Raw genomic sequence first — 21,800 nt, 5'->3', positions numbered from 1 at the left:
CTCCTAGGGTTACACTTTTTTTTAAAAAACAGTTATCTCATTGCAATAATACCAAAATACGAGACTATCAAATAGTCCTTAATTGTGTATTTATATGTGCATACGCTCATACACATACATACTACCTACAACAATGTGTGGAATTATTTTTGATAGCCTGATACTGTATGTACAGGGCATCAGACTGGATTTTTCGCCCTCTTCTCATCACATAAATCATTATCAAGTTAATTGCACTGAATCAATTACCAGGGACAGATTGAGCAATTGTTGTGTTGATCTAGACTGGTTCTCCTCCATTCCTCTCTTTCTGACTGCCAATGCAACAGAATCCAAAAATAAAAGCACCTCCAAGACGTGCTTCCTGCTCTGTCACCTCTCCTTTTCCTAGGCTGGGTTCCCAAAGAGAACAGTCAACCTTCTCCATGTGTCAGTCATACAAGTCTTTAAAATAGAGAGCACATCACAGTTCTTTTGAAATGCTCAATGCCATCCCCCTGCACCTTGGGGGACTCTTCGGAGTGCTTACCAAGGCTGGCACTGCTCTCAGACAATTGTGTACCCAGGAATGAAGTCTTTGTGGAGTTGATCAGCATTCAGATTTCAGTTGGGGTGGTTTGGGGAAGGGCTCAACCTGACATTCTGCCTTCCTAACCAGCGCCCATCAGGAGGGGAAGCTGGTGTTGTGGGTCCTATGAGTGAGGAGTTCTACACCTCTTTCTGGCAGAGCCTTAGCTCGGTTTCATTCTTCCCTGGCTTGGAGCCCTCTCTGGCCCGGGACCTATGTCAGCTGGGACAAGCAAGGGTTTTTTGGCCCAGCTCTACCTTCTTGCCTTGGGCCTCACAGCCACATTTGGCAAATTCAAACCTGTCCCAGTGAGGTTGAGGAAGGCATGACAGAGATACATCAACAAGAATGAAAGAAGAACGTTGTCATCACATCACTGTACGTGCAGGCCCATTACCGAGTTACAGTGTGAATTCTCTACTCATCCATTACTAAGGCAACAACGGTCCTGTGAATACTCCAATACACTATATCATCTCTTTTTTGTTAAAATATTAATTTGTTAAGTGCAAACATTAAAATTATAGGCTGATCACCCACATACAATCCTGTGGGTTTATTTCACCTTACCCAGGAGCAATTTCCCATCCTCAATTAGCACAACCACCATGAGACTGTCCCCCTCTGGGGCACCCTACCTCTCTGCTTCCCATCCCCTGCCTCACCACTAGCAAAATACCCCCCATATGTATCCCCTAATGGTGAGCACATAAACTGAGCATTTCCTTTTTCTTTTTCTAAAACTTCTGTTGGTCTTGGTTTTATTCCTTGACAACCGAGGAGCCATAAAATCTCACCTGTCTCCACTCTTGAGAGGCCTTGGCCTGAATCACATTCCTCAGTCTCCATGTGAGGCCGTGAGCCAGTTCCTCAGAAAGGTTTTCCCCAACAACCTCTAGCTAAGGTAAATGTTCTCCTTCTCCTTCTCCATCACCACGTTATTCTCTCCTAGAAGTTATCCCAGCCTATGGTTATACGTTTGTTTACTCAGCTGCTGTCTCTCTCCCCTGTTCCCCTGGACACCCAACTCCACCATGGCCAGGGATGCAGACTGTTCATCAGTGAATCCCAGTACCTAGTCCCCATGCCGATGTCTCTATCCTATTATCTCCTTCCTGATTTGAATAATGATAATAATAAAATAATTGTAGCTAGACAATAAGAGCTGTGGGTCCTGTTGAGTACTTTATCTGCAATAGGTATGGTACCATGGGGGCACCTGGGTGGCTCAGTCAGTTAAGTGTCTGCCTTGGGCTCAGGTCCTGATCCCAGGGTCCTGGGATCGAGTCCTGCATCAGGTTCCCTGCTTCGCAGGGAGCCTGCTTCTCCCTCTCCCTCTGCCTGCTGCTCCCCCTGCTTGTGTGCTCTCTCTCTCCGTGTTTCAAATAAATAAATAGAATGTTAAAAAAAAGAAACAAATAAATAAAACCAAACAGAACTCCAAAAAAATATATAGATAAATAAATAAGGTACCATCATTTATAGATAAGAAAAGCAGAGATTCTTTTGGAATAACTTGCTTAAAGGAACACTAAACCTCTTACCTGGCTAAGTTATAGTGATAACTTAGTTTATAGTCTAAGATGAAAGGCAAGTTGGTTTCCAATATATTTCTCCTTTTCTCCTTTTGTTTTGCCAGATGTTCTGTTTGGTGATGTTCTTTCAACCCTCAGGTACACAACTCGCTCATATTTTGATACTGGAGCAATATGACTAAAAGTGTACCAAGTGATCTGTGCAGCTTTAAGCATTGTAGCCAAGGTCAATTATCTTAACTTTCTGGAGAAAAAGTTGCACACATACTTAGACACAATCCATGCTGACTTGTCTTTAATTGAGGTTTGTCATTTTGACGATGTGTTTATTTCCTATGGCAAATCAGCAAACAAAATTTGTTCCATTCAGAGATGTGACTTTATGGACTGTATCCCCTGTCATACCTGGATACGACGTGTGTGGGTCTGCACTATCGAGGATGATAGCCACATGTAGTGACAGACACTTGAAATGTAGATACTCTGAAGTAAGATGTTCTAGAAAGGCCAAATAGATACCAGATTTTGAAAACTTAATATGAAAAAAAGATTGTAAAATATCTACTAGTGTTTTTGCTAGTGATTACATGTTGAAATGATAAAATTATGGATGCATTGGGATAAGTGAAATATATTCAAGTTAATTTTACCTGTTTCTTTTTATTTTTTAATGCAGTTACTGAGACATATGTGGCTCATCGGTATGGCTCACATTTTTCTCTTGCATCATGTGGACACCGATGTTCATTATCTGAACTTATAAAGCATGTAAAGTGGAAAATAATAAAGCCAATATACTTTCATTCTGTCTTGATTAGAAAATGTATCTGAAGCCAGAGGCCTTAGTGGTGGCTGCACGAAGAATCCCAAGAAGGCTGAGAAGACTGACATAGGTGATTCCAGAAGACAAGAGCCAGCGAGGATACCTTGTGAGATAAACATAGAGCTCAGAGTGAGAGGCTTTCTTATCTGATTTTTAGAGATGAAGACATCTCAGAGGGATTAAGTACCTGGTCAAGGCCACGGTGGGAGGGCTGAGAGGGAAAATGTGTATTCTGTTAAGTAGTTGATATGATCTCAGTTTCCTTATTTTCTGAAACTGAAAACAGAGGTGAAATAAATAACTTACAGTGAAAGTCTGTTATGATTAAAAAGGCTAGGCGGGAGCCAGATATAAACTTTGTAGAACAAAAATGCTCTGGGCACCACGTGTTTTCACTGATCTTGTAAAATCTTTTACTCTGTGGTGGACGGACGCTTTTTGGCTGAAAGCCACAGCATGAATATGGCCAGATGCACACGGATGAAGGACCAGAGGGCATTTGCAAATCAGACGGCCCTGTTGTTGGAATCGTACATTGACAGGTTTGAGGGTTTTCATTAATTGCAATATTTTACAAAGTTATCTTTACTCGTAGTTAACACTAGACAGTTACGGCCATGCTCTCCATAACAGGGCAAATATTATAAGGGAAATGCAAAGACATATTTCATTTAATTCAGTTTTTCCAAGGATCATGTCTGAAAGCAAACTAGCTACTATAAGCCCAGAGAAATGCTCAAGGAGGAAGGCCAACTTCAGAGAGGGAGAGGAGACTGAGAGAGGGCTGGCAGCTTTGCTGTTGTTGGCCTTGACCCCTACCTCATCTAATGGAAGTCAGGATATTTGGAGGAAGTGGGGAGTGGGAGGGCCTGGATGAGGGTGGCCCTGAGAAGACGGAAGGAAACATGTTTGGTGCCCCCCATCCTCCCAAACCATCAGGACGTAAGTCTATTCTAATGGGAAAAATTATCCTGGGAGCCACAGAACTACTTTGTTCTTTTTTTCCTCCCAGGGCAGAACAGCCCCAATCTGTGAGCAATGAGGTGAAATGGAGGGGGTGGGGCAGGCTGAGTGATGACAGAGGAGGCTTTTATTTTCCCCAAACTTTTCATTCACATGGTCTCCCCATGGGTGATAATAGACAGAAGACACAGGACAGACCCAGACCTTGAAATCATAGAAAAAGAATCAGAAAGGGATTGGGTATAAAATGAGTATGTGTAAAATGATTAAAGGCATAAGATAGAGGGGAAATCTACAAAAAAAGACCAAAAAAAAAAAAAAAAACCAAAAACCCAAAACCCCATAAAACCCAATAAAACCCACCCAAACCCCAGACAGATTTAGACTCCAAAAAGGATTTCTAGAATAGTCACTGAAATTAAAATTTAATGAATAAAAATGATAGTAGTTAACATTTATTGAATGATTACTATGTGACAGGCATGGTAAAGTATGTGTCATGTGTCTCAAACCACTGAATCCTCATTAAATCCTGAGGTCAGTTTCTTACTTCCATTTTAAGATAAAGAAATTGAGACAAAAACATTTAAAAGTTGGTAATGAATAGATCTGGGGTTATAAACCATGTTGAATGGTTCCACCCAGAGTTCTTTCCCATGACTGAAAATTATAATAGAGTGAAAAATCTACTGAAACTTACAAACAGCAGAAGAGAGAATTAAAAATTGGAAGACAGATGTGAGGAGGCTTCACAGGGTGTGACATGGGAGAAGCAGCTCCTGGGACAGAAGCTGGGTATGCTACCCCTTGGTCTCAAGTCCAGCTGATGATTGGTCTCCTGGAGAGCCGTGAACCTCTGCACTTCTAACCACAGTTCTTCTGTGAGGAGAAGAGAATTTATGCAATGGCTCCCATCACCCACGGGTCAAAGATTTGCCCCATAGGGGTTAATACCCTACATCTAAAGGACAACAGGGAGCCATGAGTATAGAGTCTGGAGGAACCACAAGCTGTTCCATGTGCAAAGTCTGTGGCCAAGCTGGCAGATGGGGTAAGTCAGTGCTCATAGCCCAGGGGCAAGGTGGGGCTCAGAGGATCTGAGTGGCATATGAAAGGTCTCTGCTATAAGAAGATAGGAGAACTAGGAGAGAAGACAAGAAGGTCCAGGATGCATCCTAAGAATGCCAGGAGTAGAGACGGGGGGAAGGAGAAATATAAAAAGGGGATGTCTGAGAATTTTGAAGATTTGATGAAAAATATAGACTCTCAAATTAAATACCCACTGAGTAGGATACATAAGAAACACACGAGCACAGATAATTTTAATAACATATATATATATATATCTTTGAAGCCAGACTATCATCTCTATCATAATTTCGTAAAAAAGAGATTAACTAGAAAACCTCCCTATGCTTGGAAATTAAGAAATAAGTATCTAAATAACCCATAGGATGAAGAAATCAATTAGAAAGGATTCTGCACTCAATTATGCTAAAATAGTGCTTATTAAAATGTGTGTTATGTAGTTAAAGCAGTATTTGGGGGAAAGGTTTTTAGCCTTAAATGAATTTGAACTATTCAAAGTTGCTTAATTAAAGTCAAAATACAAAATTCAACCAGTTTGCTATATTTTTGATAGTTAGGCTGTTAAATTTTGAAAAAAAAAACCCACTTACATTAGTACTGAAAATATCAAATACTGATAAATTAAAGAAGCAAAAAACTCTAAAACACAGTGAAAAGTGAAAGCCCTAAATAAATGGACCCATAAATGAATACAAACAGACCCATATATGAATGAGTGATTGGTACTCACGTTTGCAGATATAACACTGCAAAACAGTGAAGGAAAGAATGCACTGTTTAATATATAATGTTGGGACAATTTGTCATCTATATGAAAAAGATAAAATCATATCCCCTAAGAAGGAAAACAATTCCAGGATTAGGAGTCCCACATGTAAAAGAATTAAATTGTAAAGCTTCCTTTTTTTTTTTAAGGTAAGAGAACATTTTTATTATCTCAGGGGGAAAAAAGGATTATTTTAACAAGACACAAAACACAAAATATCAAGAAAAAATGGATAGGTTTGAAAGTATAGTGAAAAAAATATTATATGCTAAGGTACCAGTAAATGAAAAGATAAACCAGAGCATGGAATGAAATCTTTGCTGCACACTTAACTGGCACAAGTTTGGCATCCAAATACATAAATAACTCCTAATTATTAGCAATGAAAAGGGCAAGGCCACAAGAGATCGATAGGCAAAGACTTGTGCATGCGATTCACCCAGAGGTAAATCTAAACTGCCAATTAAAACATGAAAAGATCCACAAACTCACTAGCCAAAACGGGATCCTATTTTGTACCCATGAACATCTAAACACACCAGATTTTGCTGAGGATGTAGGAAACAGGTACTCTCCCACATTATTGGTGCAACTCTTCTGGAGTCCATTTGGTAATTCCTAATATTATTTAAAATACACTTTCGCTCATAGCCCTCTTTGAATTCTACGTAGGCATTCAAAATCTAGTTGTCACAATGGCCCCTATACAAAGATGTTACATTCCAACTTCCTGAAACAAGACCATGGAAACAAACTTCCTGTATTTAGGGGGACAGAAAAATAAACCGTGCTTTATTTCTATAACTGGGTACTCTGCAGCAGCTATCACAACCATATGTATAGGCATGAATCACGTCTATATGTGTCAACACGGATGAAATCCAAAACCATACTGATTGACGCAAGCGGGCTCCAAAGGTATCTATTCATGTGAAAGCATTTATCACGTTTGAAGGACCACAAAACAATAATATTTATTTTTCATGGTGACTAGCACACACACACACACACACAGCGTATAAATACAAAACCATGCACAGAAGAGGGGGCAAAGAATGTGTGTCTGACTTTTTGTATTCATAATACTGTTTTCCCTAAAGGGAGAAACGTTACTTTTATGTTACTTAACGTTACTGTTACATTACTTTTTTGCTTGTGAGTTTTTTCCAATTCAACTTACTTTTTAAAATTTAAAAATAAAATCAGTCAAGAAAGCATCCTCCCTACAATGCAGCTGGTCCTCAGCTCCTGAGAGTTGCTTGCTGCCTTTCTGCTTTGTCTGGAATTTGAAGGCAAAAAGAGGAAGTAAAAGCAGTATCTCAGACCAAGAACCTCAGCCTTCTGCGGCTGTCAGAGAAGGAGCTCTCTCTAGCCATCGCCCAGATGCATGGCCTGAGGCAACAGCAGAGTGCCTCCCAGTTTCAAGTGATGAGCTGGGCCTGGNTTTCAAGTGATGAGCTGCGCCTGGGAACAGCGTTAAACCTGAGGATGCACTGAGCAGCCCGGCCTGGAGCCACAGAGGGATTTCACGCAGGACACTTCAGAACAAATTGTGTAGGTGGGCAGTTCCACCCCGTCTGAACTCAGAATGCAGGGTCAACACCACTACTATCCCCCTGTGCTGAGAAGTTGCTAAAGTACAATTGCAGAAATTGAGAGCAAAACATGTTCTTAACGAGTGCAACCCCAAGATGATAGTATGATGGCCCAAAGGCTAAATTTAGCCTGTATGTGTACATTATTTGGCCCTGTGTTTGTTCAGCCCTTTACAAAAAACAACAACAACAAACCCAAAAAACAACAACAAAAAAACCCCCACTGTGTGTTTTATAAAGTTTTGACCNTAAATACAAAACCATGCACAGAAGAGGGGGCAAAGAATGTGTGTCTGACTTTTTGTATTCATAATACTGTTTTCCCTAAAGGGAGAAACGTTACTTTTATGTTACTTAACGTTACTGTTACATTACTTTTTTGCTTGTGAGTTTTTTCCAATTCAACTTACTTTTTAAAATTTAAAAATAAAATCAGTCAAGAAAGCATCCTCCCTACAATGCAGCTGGTCCTCAGCTCCTGAGAGTTGCTTGCTGCCTTTCTGCTTTGTCTGGAATTTGAAGGCAAAAAGAGGAAGTAAAAGCAGTATCTCAGACCAAGAACCTCAGCCTTCTGCGGCTATCAGAGAAGGAGCTCTCTCTAGCCATCGCCCAGATGCATGGCCTGAGGCAACAGCAGAGTGCCTCCCAGTTTCAAGTGATGAGCTGCGCCTGGGAACAGCGTTAAACCTGAGGATGCACTGAGCAGCCCGGCCTGGAGCCACAGAGGGATTTCACGCAGGACACGTCAGAACAAATTGTGTAGGTGGGCAGTTCCACCCTGTCTGAACTCAGAATGCAGGGTCAACACCACTACTATCCCCCTGTGCTGAGAAGTTGCTAAAGTACAATTGCAGAAATTGAGAGCAAAACATGTTCTTAACAAGTGCAACCCCAAGATGATAGTATGATGGCCCAAAGGCTAAATTTAGCCTGTATGTGTACATTATTTGGCCCTGTGTTTGTTCAGCCCTTTACAAAAAAACAACAACAAAAAACCCAAAAAACAACAACAAAAAAAACCCCACTGTGTGTTTTATAAAGTTTTGACCTATTTGCTAACATCTAGAGTTTGAGAGATTTCTAATGGAAATTGGATCCTCCCATTCCCCACCCCACCCCCCTTCTCTCCTGAAGAAAGCAGACATTCTGGCATTACTGAGCCTGAATTCTAGAATGCCAACAAATGGTTGGTCCTGAAGACTGGTCCCTACCTCACAGCCTGACTCATTTTTCTCACCTGCTGGCCCCTCCAAGGCTTTCAACTCCCTCATTTTACACATGAGAAGCCTGAGGCTCAGAGAGGTCAAGTGCCCTGCCCAATGCCAGTTACCCTGTGGAGGAAGCCATGCTGGCACCCTCTCCACCAGTGGCGGGTTAACTTATGATCCCTTTTCTCTACACACATTTCAAGGTTTCTAGTGACACTTTTTATATAATTCAGCAGGTGCAATGGAAATGATCATTCTTATCAATTTTAACAAAAACTTGCTTCAAGCGATGATAAAAATAATACAAATGGATTAACTGTATTATCAGCAAGAAGTCATCAAGATTTGGTCAAACTCAAGACAAAAAAAATGTTACATGTAAAAAGTAATAAGGGAATATGACAATATAATTAAAAATTGGGATAATTAGAAGTTGCATGATCATAGAGCATGTACCCCTCCTTATGTAGCCCTCTTTCCTCACCCTTCCCTACCTCTCCTTTTCTTTGGAGTCTAGAAGGATGTGCAAACCCTGCTCAGGCCTTCTGTCCTAGGCCTTTCCACAACATATACTTTCTTTAGGTTTTTTGCTTGTCGTATTTATCTGCTCCTGGATTAAAGATGGTAGATTCTACACTGACTCAGATGAGTTTAATATACCATGCCCAGAAATATTGGGTTGGGCATTCCTAGTCTTTGCAAAGTGCATTTTTGTTAGAACCAGCTACATGAAGAGATTACATGGATAACAAAATCCCTTAGGATGTAAAACACTCAATAACCTAAATGTAAACTGACAAGGGGATGGTTCAATTGACTTTGGCATATTCATATATTTTGGAAAATCATACAATAGGGCAAGAAGAAAAAGAGATGAATGTACCTCACATACTAACATGGACAGATCCATAGGTTGCAAAAGGATGCATATAGCATGGTATCAATTATGTTAAAAAACACCAACAAAATCATGTGTTGTTTGTGGGTCTACTTATGTGTACCAAAATGCATCGAAAATGTGCAGAAAGAAACACGAAGTGGTGAGTGGATGACCTTTGCTTAGATGGGAATGGGGAGAGGTACAGAGATCCTCAAAGAGGGTTTTAGATTCATCTTTCGTGTCTTAATTTAAAATAAAAAGTACTTAGATTATATATGGTTGTAACACATACTTCTGTGACTACCGACTTTCAGTCATAATCTCAATCATGAAATTGTAAAACTGCTCATCTTTGGAAATGAAACTTATGCTGCACTATCACCCAAATTAACTTTTTAAGTGTATAAATCACAGACGCATCTGACAAGTTCAATTTTACTCCCACCAGTTCAAATCCAGTAAGTCAACTAGGAGTTATAATAGTTTGGAGGACACCCAATTTATCTTTGCAAAGAATAAGAAATATGGAGGGCATTTAAATGAATATGGGTCTCTCAAATTATGAATCAAAATCAAAGTGACAGATTGCTTAATTCATCCTAACATGAGTTTTATTTCTAAGGTGCTAATAAGTTTTCGGTAATGGCATTAGCTTTTCCCAATGATAGAGACGGAACACTGAAGTGCGAGTTTTGACAAGGGGGAAACCGAGCCGCAGAGAGGTCAGAGTTCAGTGTCAGTGACAGCTAGAAAATGTCAGGGCTGGAAGCCCTCTGTGCTTTCTGCCAGACCATGCTGCCTGCTCTGACTCACCAATATGACATCATGTTTCTCTGTAGCCTGTGTTCTCATCCCTAGCCATTACCTACCTACGTCTGTCTGTCTGTCTGTCTATCTATCTATCTATCTATCTATCTATCTATCTATCTATCTATCTATCTATCTATCTATCTATCTCTCATCTACCTACCTATCTATCGTCTATCTATCATCCACTTCTGGAGGCCTTTCCCCAGTATCCCTGACTCTGAGGGCACCAGACAAGCTTGCTCCTCTCCTCTTCCACCAGCCTTCCTCCAGCGCATTCCACCTGTTACCCGGGCATGCCCCCTTGCTCTCACTCCCACGCTGCCCGCCCAGGCACCAGCGTGGAGCCCAAAGTCACGCACGCACGGGGCAGGGGCTCAAGGACTGCGCCCCGCGGGTGGGGGGACACTCACCTTGCCTCTCGTGGGCGCCGCCGCCAGAAGCACCAGCAGGAGCGGCAGCAGCAGCGCGGGCGGCCTGGGCGCCGTCCTCGGGCTCATGGTGGGAGCCCGCTCAGTGCCCCGGCGTGTCCAGTGACCCGCAGTCTCTGCGGCCACCGCGTCCCTTGCGCGACGGGTGTTGGGGAGCCTGGCTGTGATGCTCGCCTCGCCAGCCCGCCCAGGGCGGGTTTTGTAGGGCTCAGCCAAGCCGTCCGTCCGTCCCTCCCCACTGAGGTTTTTGACTGCGGCTCCAAGGGAGGGAAGAAGTGGCTTAGGTCCCGCCCTCGTTCCCCCCCTCTTCAACTCACCAGGCAATGTCCCTCCGACCTGGGCATCGTGCCCAGCAGACGAGAAAATACTGTGCGCTGCGGGACAGGTGGGCGCAGATCCAGGGTAAGGGGTTGGGAGATGATGCTCCCAAGGTCCTGGGGCCTAGGCGGGGCCGGGGGGCGCGGGTCGGAGGTGGGGAATTTGGGAGTGTGCGCTGGGGAGGCGGCTGAGCGGGGTGGGGGGAGTGGCCAGCGGCCGTGCCCAGATTAAGCGCGAGGCGCGCCGGGCGTCCGCACTCGAGGGGCCCAGCCTGCTCTGGGCTCCCGCGGCGGTGCCATCGCGCCGCTCCCCGCTTCTCAACCCGCCGCGGACTCGCAGCCGCCGCACTTGGCGGTCAGAGCGCCGCGACCGCGCTGCGTCGCGCGTGGATTTGGACGCGGCGCAGCCCGGACGTGCGGCGCAGAGCCGGCTGTGACCAGGCGGCTTCCGGCGCAGCGGGTGTCCCCGGAGGTAAGGCGCCCACCACCTAGTCCCGGCAACCGCTGTCCCCGAGCACCTGTCTGGGGTTGGCGGGGGGGCGGGGGCGTGCAGGCAGTGGAGGAAGCTTGGCAACTGAGGGTGGGGCGCGCGGGGTGGCGGGCGGGGCTGGAGAGTTGGGGTCCCGGGGTCACCAGAGGAGAGCTTCTCTGGCTCCCGGGCTTGTCTGCCCGGGCTTGAACTGGGCGCTGTGTTTTGATTAATTTGGAGGCTCGAGTTACCAGCGTGGCAGTCTGGGCACTCCGGAATGCCAAGAGCAAGAGGCAGTTGAGGGGAAAGAGAAAGCCCATCCTATTCTCTGCTGAGTTGAACTGGCTTTTCAGGGTAAATCTTATCTGCGGAAATGCAGAGGAAACCAAAAGCCAACTGTGTCCAGGGTGTCTCCCCCCTGAGAGTGCCCTTCGTGGAGGTGCAGAATCTGGCTTGTTAGGGCACTATATTCAGAGCAGGGCTCCTGCCCTTTCTTGTGCCACTGACCACGTTGGTCCTGGGAAACATTTAGACCCCTTTTCAGAATCTTGTCATGAAATACACAAAAATCACAAAATTAAATCAGAATCAGTGTTACCGGAATACAGTTATCGGAGTATTAAAGTCATGATAGAGTGACAGATGTGCGACATTATTATGGCACTAAATACCTGCATCCAAAAACAGATCTGTCAAACACCTGTAATCTCAAAGGAGTGGTGGCAGCAGAACTAAAGTGTGACACGGAAACACCAGTGGGAACCCTCTCAACAGCTACATTGTAGTTTGTTGCCTATATTCATAACTGCAGGAAATGCTGAACTTCCAGGAAAGGTTAGTGAAAAGAGACATAGGGTTTTTGTTGCCATACAAGTTCACCTGAATTCCATCTCCACCTTAAGGACCCCTGCTTTGAAGCAGTGTTTGCTGACATCTGCAGTAGTTGGTCATCAAGCACCACTTGTGAAATATATGCTTTGGTCACTGATTGTGGAGAACCAGTTGCTGGCAATTAGAATAGGGTCTGTTACTATATTAGACTTCCATGGCTGTGGAGGTAGGCAAAACCCTGACAGTGAATGAAGACATCCCCCCTCTTTCTTGGGGGAGCTGGAGAGTGAATTTTAGTATCTTCCCTCTGTTTTTCATGCCAGCAATTGTCAACTGTAGCTGTGCATTAGAATCTCCCATGGAACCTCTAAAAACCCGATACCCGATTCATCCCGAGCCAATCACACCACACCTTGCAGTGGTAGGACTCAGGTGTGTTGTGAAGCTCCCTGGAGATTTCCATGTGCAGCCAAGTTTGAGAACAACTGTTTTACATGCATATTCAGTCAGCCAAATTGAATTAGGGCCTCTTCTTTATAGAAAAATCAAAGGGACATATATTAAACTCTCTGATAAGACTTACGTGTGCCCAGGACACAGATGTTGCAGTGTGGGACATAATAGCTTCTCCCTGTTGACAGGGAAGGCTCTTATGGAAACTTCTCCTGTCACTCTTGTTAGATAGGACATCAGGTACTTGGTTGATGAAATAGAAGTGTCCAAGAATTCTAGGTCTGATAGTATTTTGTGAACTGACATTACTTCCTAGAGGGAAAAAAAAAAAAAAAAACCCTCAATGCTAGTGCTCTTTTTGCCGAATTCCAGATGATCTCTCAATTTTGGTTTTTAATTGTTTTGTCCTGAAACCGAGTCATTTTGACAGAAGGTCAAACTTGTATTAACTTTGAACTGGGAGGCAGCAGTCCACTGCAAGTCCCTTCTGATGCTGCAACAGAGCAGGAAAGAGCCCTGTGATGTAAATACAGTAAGGAGGAAGCAGGGGCGAAGAGCTTGGTCTCTGGGGTAGCTTCTGGATTTTGAATCCTTTCCACACTTACTAGTATGAGCTAACCCCTCTAGTCTGGGCTCTTCTCTTCTGTAAAATGGGTATAGTCATAGAACCCACTGCTAGGAGTTGTAGGAATCCAGTGCAGTAATGCATTAGAGGCCCTCTGCCCAGGGTCTTCACAAAACAATCGTATCTTGGGATCTGATTCTCCAGTTGCATAAAGAAAAGAGGGTGAACCTGAGGAGAAATGGTGACACAAGGTGGAGATGCTCAACTTGGCTCAGTAGGAAAGGGGCAATGGCCAAGCATACCCCACCAGCTCCCTTGAGATCAACCAACTACTAAGACATCTAGAGCCTTGCTACTTGGCATCCCTGAGAACAGTAGGTTTGGCATTCTGGAGAGCTGGTTAGAAATGCAGAGTCTCAGGTACCACCCCAGACCCACTGAATCGGAGCCTGCATTCACCAAGCTCTCCAGCTGACCCTCCTCACATTAAACTTTGAGTAGTAGCATGTCTAAAAACCAGTTTTCACTTTCCATTCCTCACCTCCCCACCACACACATACCTTCCCTTTGGTACAATGTTGTATACCTGAAACTAATATAATATTTTAGGTCAACTATACTTAAGTTAAAAAAAAAAAAGAATAGTCACACACACACAAAATGTTTGGTGCACCTACTAGGTGGTGTCAGTAAATCAGAATTCTTGATTTTTAAAAAATGGTCTTGGGGTCAAGAGAGTTGATTTTTCCACTGTTGTTTCTTTTTTTTTAATTTTTATTTTGTTTTTTTTTAAATTTATCTTTTAAAAATTTTTTTAGTACATCACTAGTTTTTGATATAATGTTCAGTGACTCATTAGTTGCATGTAACACCCAGTGCTCATCACAGTACGTGCCCTCCTTAATGCCCATCACCCAGTTACCCCACCCGTTAATAAAGCAAAAGTAAAGTGAAAGTGGGGATGATTCTTTGTGTCTGTACAAAGGACACAGAGCCCTCTACTTTTTACACTGATGGCAGATGAGGGTTTTGAACCAAGTGAAGTGGTCATTGCCTCTGACAAGCCCGATATTATTATTTTGCTCCTTTTTCATAATCACAATATCATGTCTGTTTTCTACAGAGTGCTTAAATGCGTAGTGTTTGCTTCCCTACATGTGAGTGGAAGCCACGATGGCAGGGGTCTTTTTGGAGTTCTTTACGATTGTTGAATGAATGAGGTTGAATGATATCACCAGTTCCCTCAGGATTCACATGGCCTCCTGCTGCACTCATCATCTGTGGATGACGGTAGCCTTCTAGCTCATTCCCTGCAAGTTCTCTCTGAAACCCATTTTCTAAAACATTGTCAGAGTTCCACCTAAAATTGCACATTGTGTGGGAAAGGACAGATTACTTTTGGAGCATTTATAAGTACGATCCAAATTCCAGAGGCTTATGGTAACAAGATTTTTTTCCTCCCCATTTACATTACATATTCATCACAGAGTGGGGAGGTGAGAAAGGGAAGGATGCTCTGCTTGTCATAGCCACTCAGGAACCTCCTAGAAATTCCCATGCAGCATGTTCTCTGATCTCCTCTCAGGAGAGGATGTGCCAAATCAGAAGCTGCTCTAGAAGTTTCCACCTAGAGGTGACACATACTACTTATACACTCAGATTTCATTGGCCACACTTCATTTTGTAAGTGATGGGGAAATGAAGTCTACCATGTGCCTGGAGAGAGAGCTGGAAATCCTTGGCGAATGTTAGTAATGCCCATCATATCTGTCATCCTGCTTGCTTATTTTAAGGCATCCAGAAACCCTTCTTTTTCTACTTTAAAGCTAATTTCACACTTCTTAGAATAGAATAGGGTGGTCCCAAATCAACTTTTTGGGACCAAAAAGGACAACTTTTTGTACTGTATGTTACTTTTCTGGGTTACAAGGCCTTTGAAGGCAGGGACAGAGGGTGATTTTTTTTAACATAATAAATGCAGCACAAAAAAATAATTTACTGCGCTGTAATTTTTGTACAAAGAACAGTACCTATTTAAAGTACACAATTCACGATGCATTCATTTTGTGAAACCAACAACATGATCATGAAAGAGAGCTTTTCTCTCATTTCCTGCCCCTTTCTAGTCCATCTCTCTCTACTCCCGTCCCCAGGCAAACATTGATCTGCTTTCTGTCACTGTAGATTACTTGGCATTTTCTAGAATTTTATATAAATGGAATCAAACAGTATGTGCCCTTTTGTGTCTGGCTTCTTTGACTCAGCAGAATGATGCTGAGATCCATCCATGTTGTGTGTAACAGCAGTTTGTTTCTACTGCTGAGTCGAGCTCCATTGTATGGATAGCAGCTTTTTAAATGCCGTTTACCAGTGGTTGGACGTTTGATTTGTTTCCAGTTTGGGGGCTATTACAAATAAAGCTGCTGTGAATATTTTTGTACAAGGCTTTGTGTGGACACGTGTTTCCAATGCTCTTGAATATATACCCAGAAGTGAAACGGCTAGATATATGTTGAATTATAAAAGAAACCATTTTCCAAAGGAGCTGTATCACTCTACATTCTCCCCGACAATGTATGAGAGTTCCAGTTCCTCCGTATATTTGTGGCACATTCTTTTGGTATCCTCAATGTTTTTAATTTTTTGTAATAGTTATACAGTGGTATGTCAATGTGCACTTAATTTGCCTGATAATTAATGGTGTTGAATATCTTTTCGTGTACTTATTAACCATTCATAGGACTTCTTTTGTGAGGTGTCTGTTCAAATCTATTCCCCATTTAAAAAAAAAAAGCATTGATTGTTTTTCTTCTTACTGTTGAGTTATAATAGTTATTTATATATTATGGATACAATATCCTTGCCAGATATATTTACTATGAATATTTTCTCCCACGCTCTGGCTTGTTTTTTCATTTCTTTATTGGTGTCTTTTGAAAAGCAGATATTTTTCTTTTAATAAAGCCCAATTTGTCAACATTTTCTTATTTGGTTTGTGCTTTTCTTGTTATCTGAGTAATCTTCACTTATGCTAAGGTTACAAAGATTTCACCTATGTTTTCTTCTTTGGTTGTATTTTTACGGTTTAAGTCAATGATCCATTTTAAGTTAATTTAGGAGTATGGTGTGAAGCACGGATCTATTTTAAATTTTCCTTTATCAATTGATATCCGATTGTTCCAGCACCGTTCGCTGAAAGACTTCTCTTTCTCCACTGAATCGTCCTAACACTTTCATAGAAAACCAATTAATCATCTATATTTGGGTCTTTTCTTGTTGTTGTTCCCCTGATGCACATGTCTCTTCTTTCACTAATACCACATGTCTTTATTACTATACCTTTAGAGCAAGTCTTGAAATCAGCGTATGTAAGTTCTCCAACTTTGTTGTTGTTGTTTTAAAGAATAGCTTATGCTATCCTAGATAATTTGAGCTTACATATATATGGTTTTGGTTAGCTAATGTTGTGCTAAGGAGAGTTGTGTCTTTGTTCATGAGGGATATTAATCTGTAGTTTTCTTGTAATATCCTTGCCTGTTTGGTATCTGAGTAATACTAGCCTCGTAAAATGAGTTGCCCAACATTCTCTCTTCTATTTTCTGTAAGACTATGTGAAGAATTGGTATCATTTCTTCCTTAAATATTTGATAGAATTCACTAGTAAAGCCAGCTGACCCTGGAGTTTTCCTTGCAGAAGGTTTTGAATGACTCAATTAATTAATCATGAATTTAATGATATAGGGCTATTCAGATTTTCTATTGCTTCCTGTGTCAGTTTTGATAATATTCATCTTTCATGAAATGTGTTCATTTTTTATACATTGTCCAATTTGTTGGTATATAATTGTTCAGGAGATTCTGTAATGATCTTTTTAGTACCTGTAGATCTGTAATGTTTCCCCCTTTGTCATTTCTGACATTGGTAATTTCTCAAGTAGATCCATTTTATTTACCTTTTCAAAAAACTGAAGAAGCAACTTAGAGTTCCTTTTATTTTTCTGCATTGCTTGAGTGCTTCTCTTTTATTGAGCTCCTTTTCTACCTTTATTATTTCCTAGCTTTTACTTCAGGATTAATTTATTCTTCTCTCCTAGTTTTCTAAATAGGGGGTAGATCATTGATTTTAGACTTTTCTTCTTTCCTAATATGAACATTTATAGATATATTTTCTTTATCTGGGCTGGCTAAGTTGTATCCTGTACATTTTGCTATGTTGTTTCACTATCATTCAGTTCAAAATATTGTCCTTGATGGATGGGTTATTTGGAGAATGTCGATTTCCAAATACTTGGAAATTTCCTAGATGGTTTATGGTTGAGTTCTAATTCAATTCTCTTCAAGATTTCAGTATTTTGAAATCTACTGAGACTTGGTTTGTAGTCCAGTGTATGGTCTATCTTGGTGAACACAGCACATCCACTTGAAAAGAATATATAATTTACAGTTGTTGGGTGTAGTGTTTTATATATATAAATTAGGGCAAAGTGGTTGATGGTGTTGTTCAGATCTTCTGTGTCTTGATTGGTATTTTCAGTCTTGTTCTATCAGTTACCTAGAGAAGCATTGGTCTCCAACTATGTTTGAGTATTTATCTATTTCTTCTTTTACTTTTTCAGTTTTTGCTTCAGGTATTTTAAAGTTCTGCTATGAAGCCCATATATTTATAATATTTATAGCTTTCTGGTATATTAACTTTTTTGGTCATAATTGTGTATTCAAATCTATTTTCTGTGCTATTGGCATAGCCAGTCTGTCTTTCTTATGTATACCGTTTATGTGGATATCTTTTCCTAGCCTTTCTTTTCAATCTATTTGTATCTTTTTATTTAAAGTGGGTATCTTACAGCATATAGTTGATTTTTTTTTTCTTTTTTAAATCCGGTATGACAATCTTTGCCTTTTAATAGGACTTTCTGGTCTATTTGCATATAAAGTAGTTGATATGGCCATATTTAAGTCTGCCATTTCTCCATTTCTTTTCTATCTGTCTCATCTATTTTTTGTCCCTTTCCTTTTTTTGGGCATTCTTTTGCGTTATTCATTTTTTTAGTACCCCATTTGAATTTTTCATTGGCTTCTAGTTACATCTTTCTGCATTATTTTTAGTGGTTACTTTAGTGATTACAATATATGCCTTTAACTTTTCCTGATCTGCTTAACAGTAATATTTTATTACTGCAGGTAAATCAAATTCATTTTCATATCTATAGTGCCTAGCATGGTATTTGATACCAAATGGGAGATTGATAGATATTTCTTCAATGAACAAAATCATAGGTATTTATTTATGTTGTACCAAAATATATGCAATTGATAACAGAAAAATTTTTTTGGTTAATGCAAGTTAACTGAAAATCACCTCAAATTTCTAAACATTATTACATTTTTAGTGGATTTGAATTTACAAATCTTGTAACTTTCATATATAATCAACATTTTATGTATTATTTTATTTTCTATATGCTTGATATTTTTGTTGTAAAAAATATAGACCTCTTCCTATCCTTAATTTCTGAAGTTTCAAAAAAAAAATCTCATTTTCAAACTTTAGAACAGGGAGACCGTCTTACTTTAACAATTCTGTATGATTTTGTGAAACTTCCAGCTGTTAATTGTCTTTGCTGTTCTGCCCACATGACATCCTCATCCAACACCCAGCACACCATCTTGGCTTTGGAGTGTTATTTACTGATGCGTAATGTCCACAGTGAAATGCTGAATGTGTTCTTTTGGTCTGTAGCAGACTGTGGGATGGCCTAGCTCTGAAGCCCAGGTTTGAAGGATGCCCTTGAGGTGTTTAATNCACTGTTCTTATGGTCTGTAGCAGACTGTGGGATGGCCTAGCTCTGAAGCCCAGGTTTGAAGGATGCCCTTGAGGTGTTTAATAGGTTCCAGAGTGGCAAAAGCATTCCTAGAGGAGTCTTGTTCCAGGACTTGCCCAAGGGGAGAGACCTGGTAGAGATTCTGAGCTTCTAGGAGCCAGCTCCTGCCAGAAGCAAGACGGATGGATGCTGGGCAGGAAAGAATGCAGCCAGAAGAAAAGGAGCTAGTTAAGCTCTCCTCAGACAAGACTTAAGAGCTTCATGAATACTGTGCTCCTTCTCACCAAGACAAAGCTTTCCTCCTATTTTGGAACCAATTTCATGCTCACTTCAGTATTTCTGTTTAACTTTCAAGTTCATTTGGACACTTGTAAAGTCTCCTTTTTTGGTCCACATAGCTGCCTTAGATGCTTGAATATTTGACTTCTCTACATTCTAGTTAGAAATGGTACCTTTTAAGATCTCCAGCTATTCTATAGGAGTTTCCAGATTTGAGATTCCAAACATAAATACCTTCCTCCAAGAATTCAAGTTTTCTGGGTTTCATAGGAAATGCATGTCTTTGTATCATAGTGCAGAATTGATGGTCCTTGCTGCCGCTATATTGGAAGCTAGAGTTTTCTTCCCAGACACGAATCCCTGAAGCTCACCCAGGAATTTTCATGAATTTTGAAGCTGTGTAGTGTAATGGTCAATAGGGAAAGCTTTGGAGTTTGAATCCTGGGTGTGCTTCTTACTGCTTGTGTGACTGACTTGTAAAAGGAAGTAATCATGTTACTTACCTCATGGGGTGATTGTGAAGGTTGCAGATCTGTGTTAAGCTCTTAGCAGTGCTTAGCACCTAGGCCGCCCTCTGGAGATGCTCTCATTATACTTTCCTATGATGGGGATGGTAGTGACGGTGGTGATGATGGAGAAGAGGAGGAAGGAGAAGAAGGCAGAAGAAGAGAAGGAGGTCTAAGAGGAGTGTGTGTCAGTGTGTAGTGGGGTGGGGGTGGGGGAGAGCAGCAGCAGCAGTGAAAACAGTAGGAGCTGACTTTCTAGTTGATAACACCAAATGCCAACCTTTTCCTGGTGTCCTCTCAGAATCAACTTATGTTAACTCTGTGATTGTCTGCTAACTGAAGATTCAACCCCCTCCATAATTTCTTTCATGTTTAGAATGTACTTTAGGAGGGACTGTCGTAGCATTTTCTTCTTTTCATTTCCCCAGATCTCCCTGCCTCCTCAGATCAATCTTGCCCTCGTTCTGAGCTCTGCCCAGGGTTGCTCCATTTCCCAATTTTCTAATCTTTTTCTAATATATTGTATATGGGAGCTCTTTTGTTCCTACAGGGAATTAGGAAGGAAGGAAACAAACATTTCTTGAGCTAGTATGCCAGGCACTATGCTAGGTGCTCATTTAGACTCATGTAATTCTCTATGGGATTAATTTCACAGGCTGAGAAGTCAGGGGTTCAGAGGAGCTACCTACTTGCTCAGGGTTATGCTGCTAAGTGATCAAGATCTGAACACAAGTCTTTCTAACTCCAGAGCCTGATTTTATCCTTAACATGAGTGCACATGGCACCAGGAGAAGAAGGCAGATTGTATCTGTGGAGGAGGGGAGAAGTCACTGAAGGTTACATCCTCACAGTATGGCTGGGCCCTGCCTGCTGGGATAATGGGGTGTTACTTCCAGAGCTCAACACAAAGGCAGTTTCCAGATGTCTGAAAGTTCCAGAGAATTCATGTAGAGACACCTCAGTCCTGCCCTGAGGGGAAAATCACAGACCAAGAGCAACCTGGGGAATTAGTGTTTTTGGCAAGAGACATACAGCATTCTGAGTCAAGAATGTCATTCTAACATGGAGGTACAGGGCCCATTTGGTTTTGAAAATCAATTATATATTTTTGGAACATATATCACTTCCACGTGGTTTCCAAGTGGTGACATTATTATGGTTATTGTCAACTTTTCTGTTGATGTTGAGAGGAGTTCTCAAGGAGAAAATGATAACAAAAGCCTATGTTGGCAGAATAGTAGGTTAGCTGAGATATGGTCCAGTTGGCTCTGGACTAGCAAACTGAACTCCAAGGTCAACTGAGGACTCTGTAGCACTCTCAAACAATTCAACTGAACCTGGAGGGAGGGCAAGATGGGGGCGGGCTTGGTCATAATCCAACGGCATTCTGTTCAAGTTGGAACTGAGTCATTCTCAAGAATTTACTTGAGTAGTTCTCAAAGTTTTTCCATGTTGCTTCTCAGAGAACATGGAGCTCCAACCACATTCCAGTGGTCCATGGACCACCCAGATTCATGATCTGCTTTAAAAACCTTGTGATATTTGTTGAGATTGACCGTTTTTGCTAAAAAGCTCAAACGAACCTGAACTCTTTGAAAGTCTGAAGGTAGAGTCAATCCGAGAACACAGGATTTTCAAAAGACCAAAACCAAATAATCAGCTTGAATGTTGGGGAAAGGTCAGTTCATCTCTTAACATGGGAAGTGTAAACCTCGAAGGAGGATATCCAGCCATGAAGGTGGACAGAGCATGTCATTCTTTTCCTCAGAGTACTATCCTTTTATCCTTTAAGGCCTTTTGCTTGTTTCTTTGCAAAGATGAGCCTTTAGGAATTCTATTTTGGAAAGATAAAGTATATACCAATAGGTATTCAGACCACAAAAAATTTTTTTT

General features: G+C 41.4%; 2 protein-coding genes across 7 annotated transcripts in view; one reads left to right on the top strand and one right to left on the bottom strand.

The window, feature by feature from the left end:
* COL4A3 (collagen type IV alpha 3 chain) overlaps positions 1–10,939 on the bottom strand; it is a 126,709-nt gene extending 115,770 nt beyond the window's left edge. The window contains exon 1 of the mRNA XM_034642590.1: positions 10,648–10,939. Within this exon, the coding sequence (XP_034498481.1) occupies positions 10,648–10,734 (87 nt within the window). The 5' untranslated portion in view covers positions 10,735–10,939. The remainder of the gene's footprint in view (positions 1–10,647) is intronic.
* Positions 10,940–11,036: 97 nt separating this feature from the next.
* Positions 11,037–21,800, top strand: part of COL4A4 (collagen type IV alpha 4 chain) — a 130,190-nt gene continuing 119,426 nt past the window's right edge. For 3 of the 6 annotated variants that reach the window (XM_034655283.1, XM_034655282.1, XM_034655279.1), the window contains exon 1: positions 11,044–11,454. The gene's annotated coding sequence lies outside the window, so the exon portion shown is untranslated. Of the gene's footprint in view, positions 11,455–21,800 lie in introns of all 6 variants that reach the window. The other 3 variants (XM_034655285.1, XM_034655284.1, XM_034655280.1) reach the window with 3 other exon arrangements.

This window comes from Ailuropoda melanoleuca, chromosome 2 (assembly GCF_002007445.2).
Source record: "Ailuropoda melanoleuca isolate Jingjing chromosome 2, ASM200744v2, whole genome shotgun sequence".
NCBI lineage: Eukaryota > Metazoa > Chordata > Mammalia > Carnivora > Ursidae > Ailuropoda > Ailuropoda melanoleuca.
This window is presented reverse-complemented; position numbering and strand designations above follow the sequence as displayed.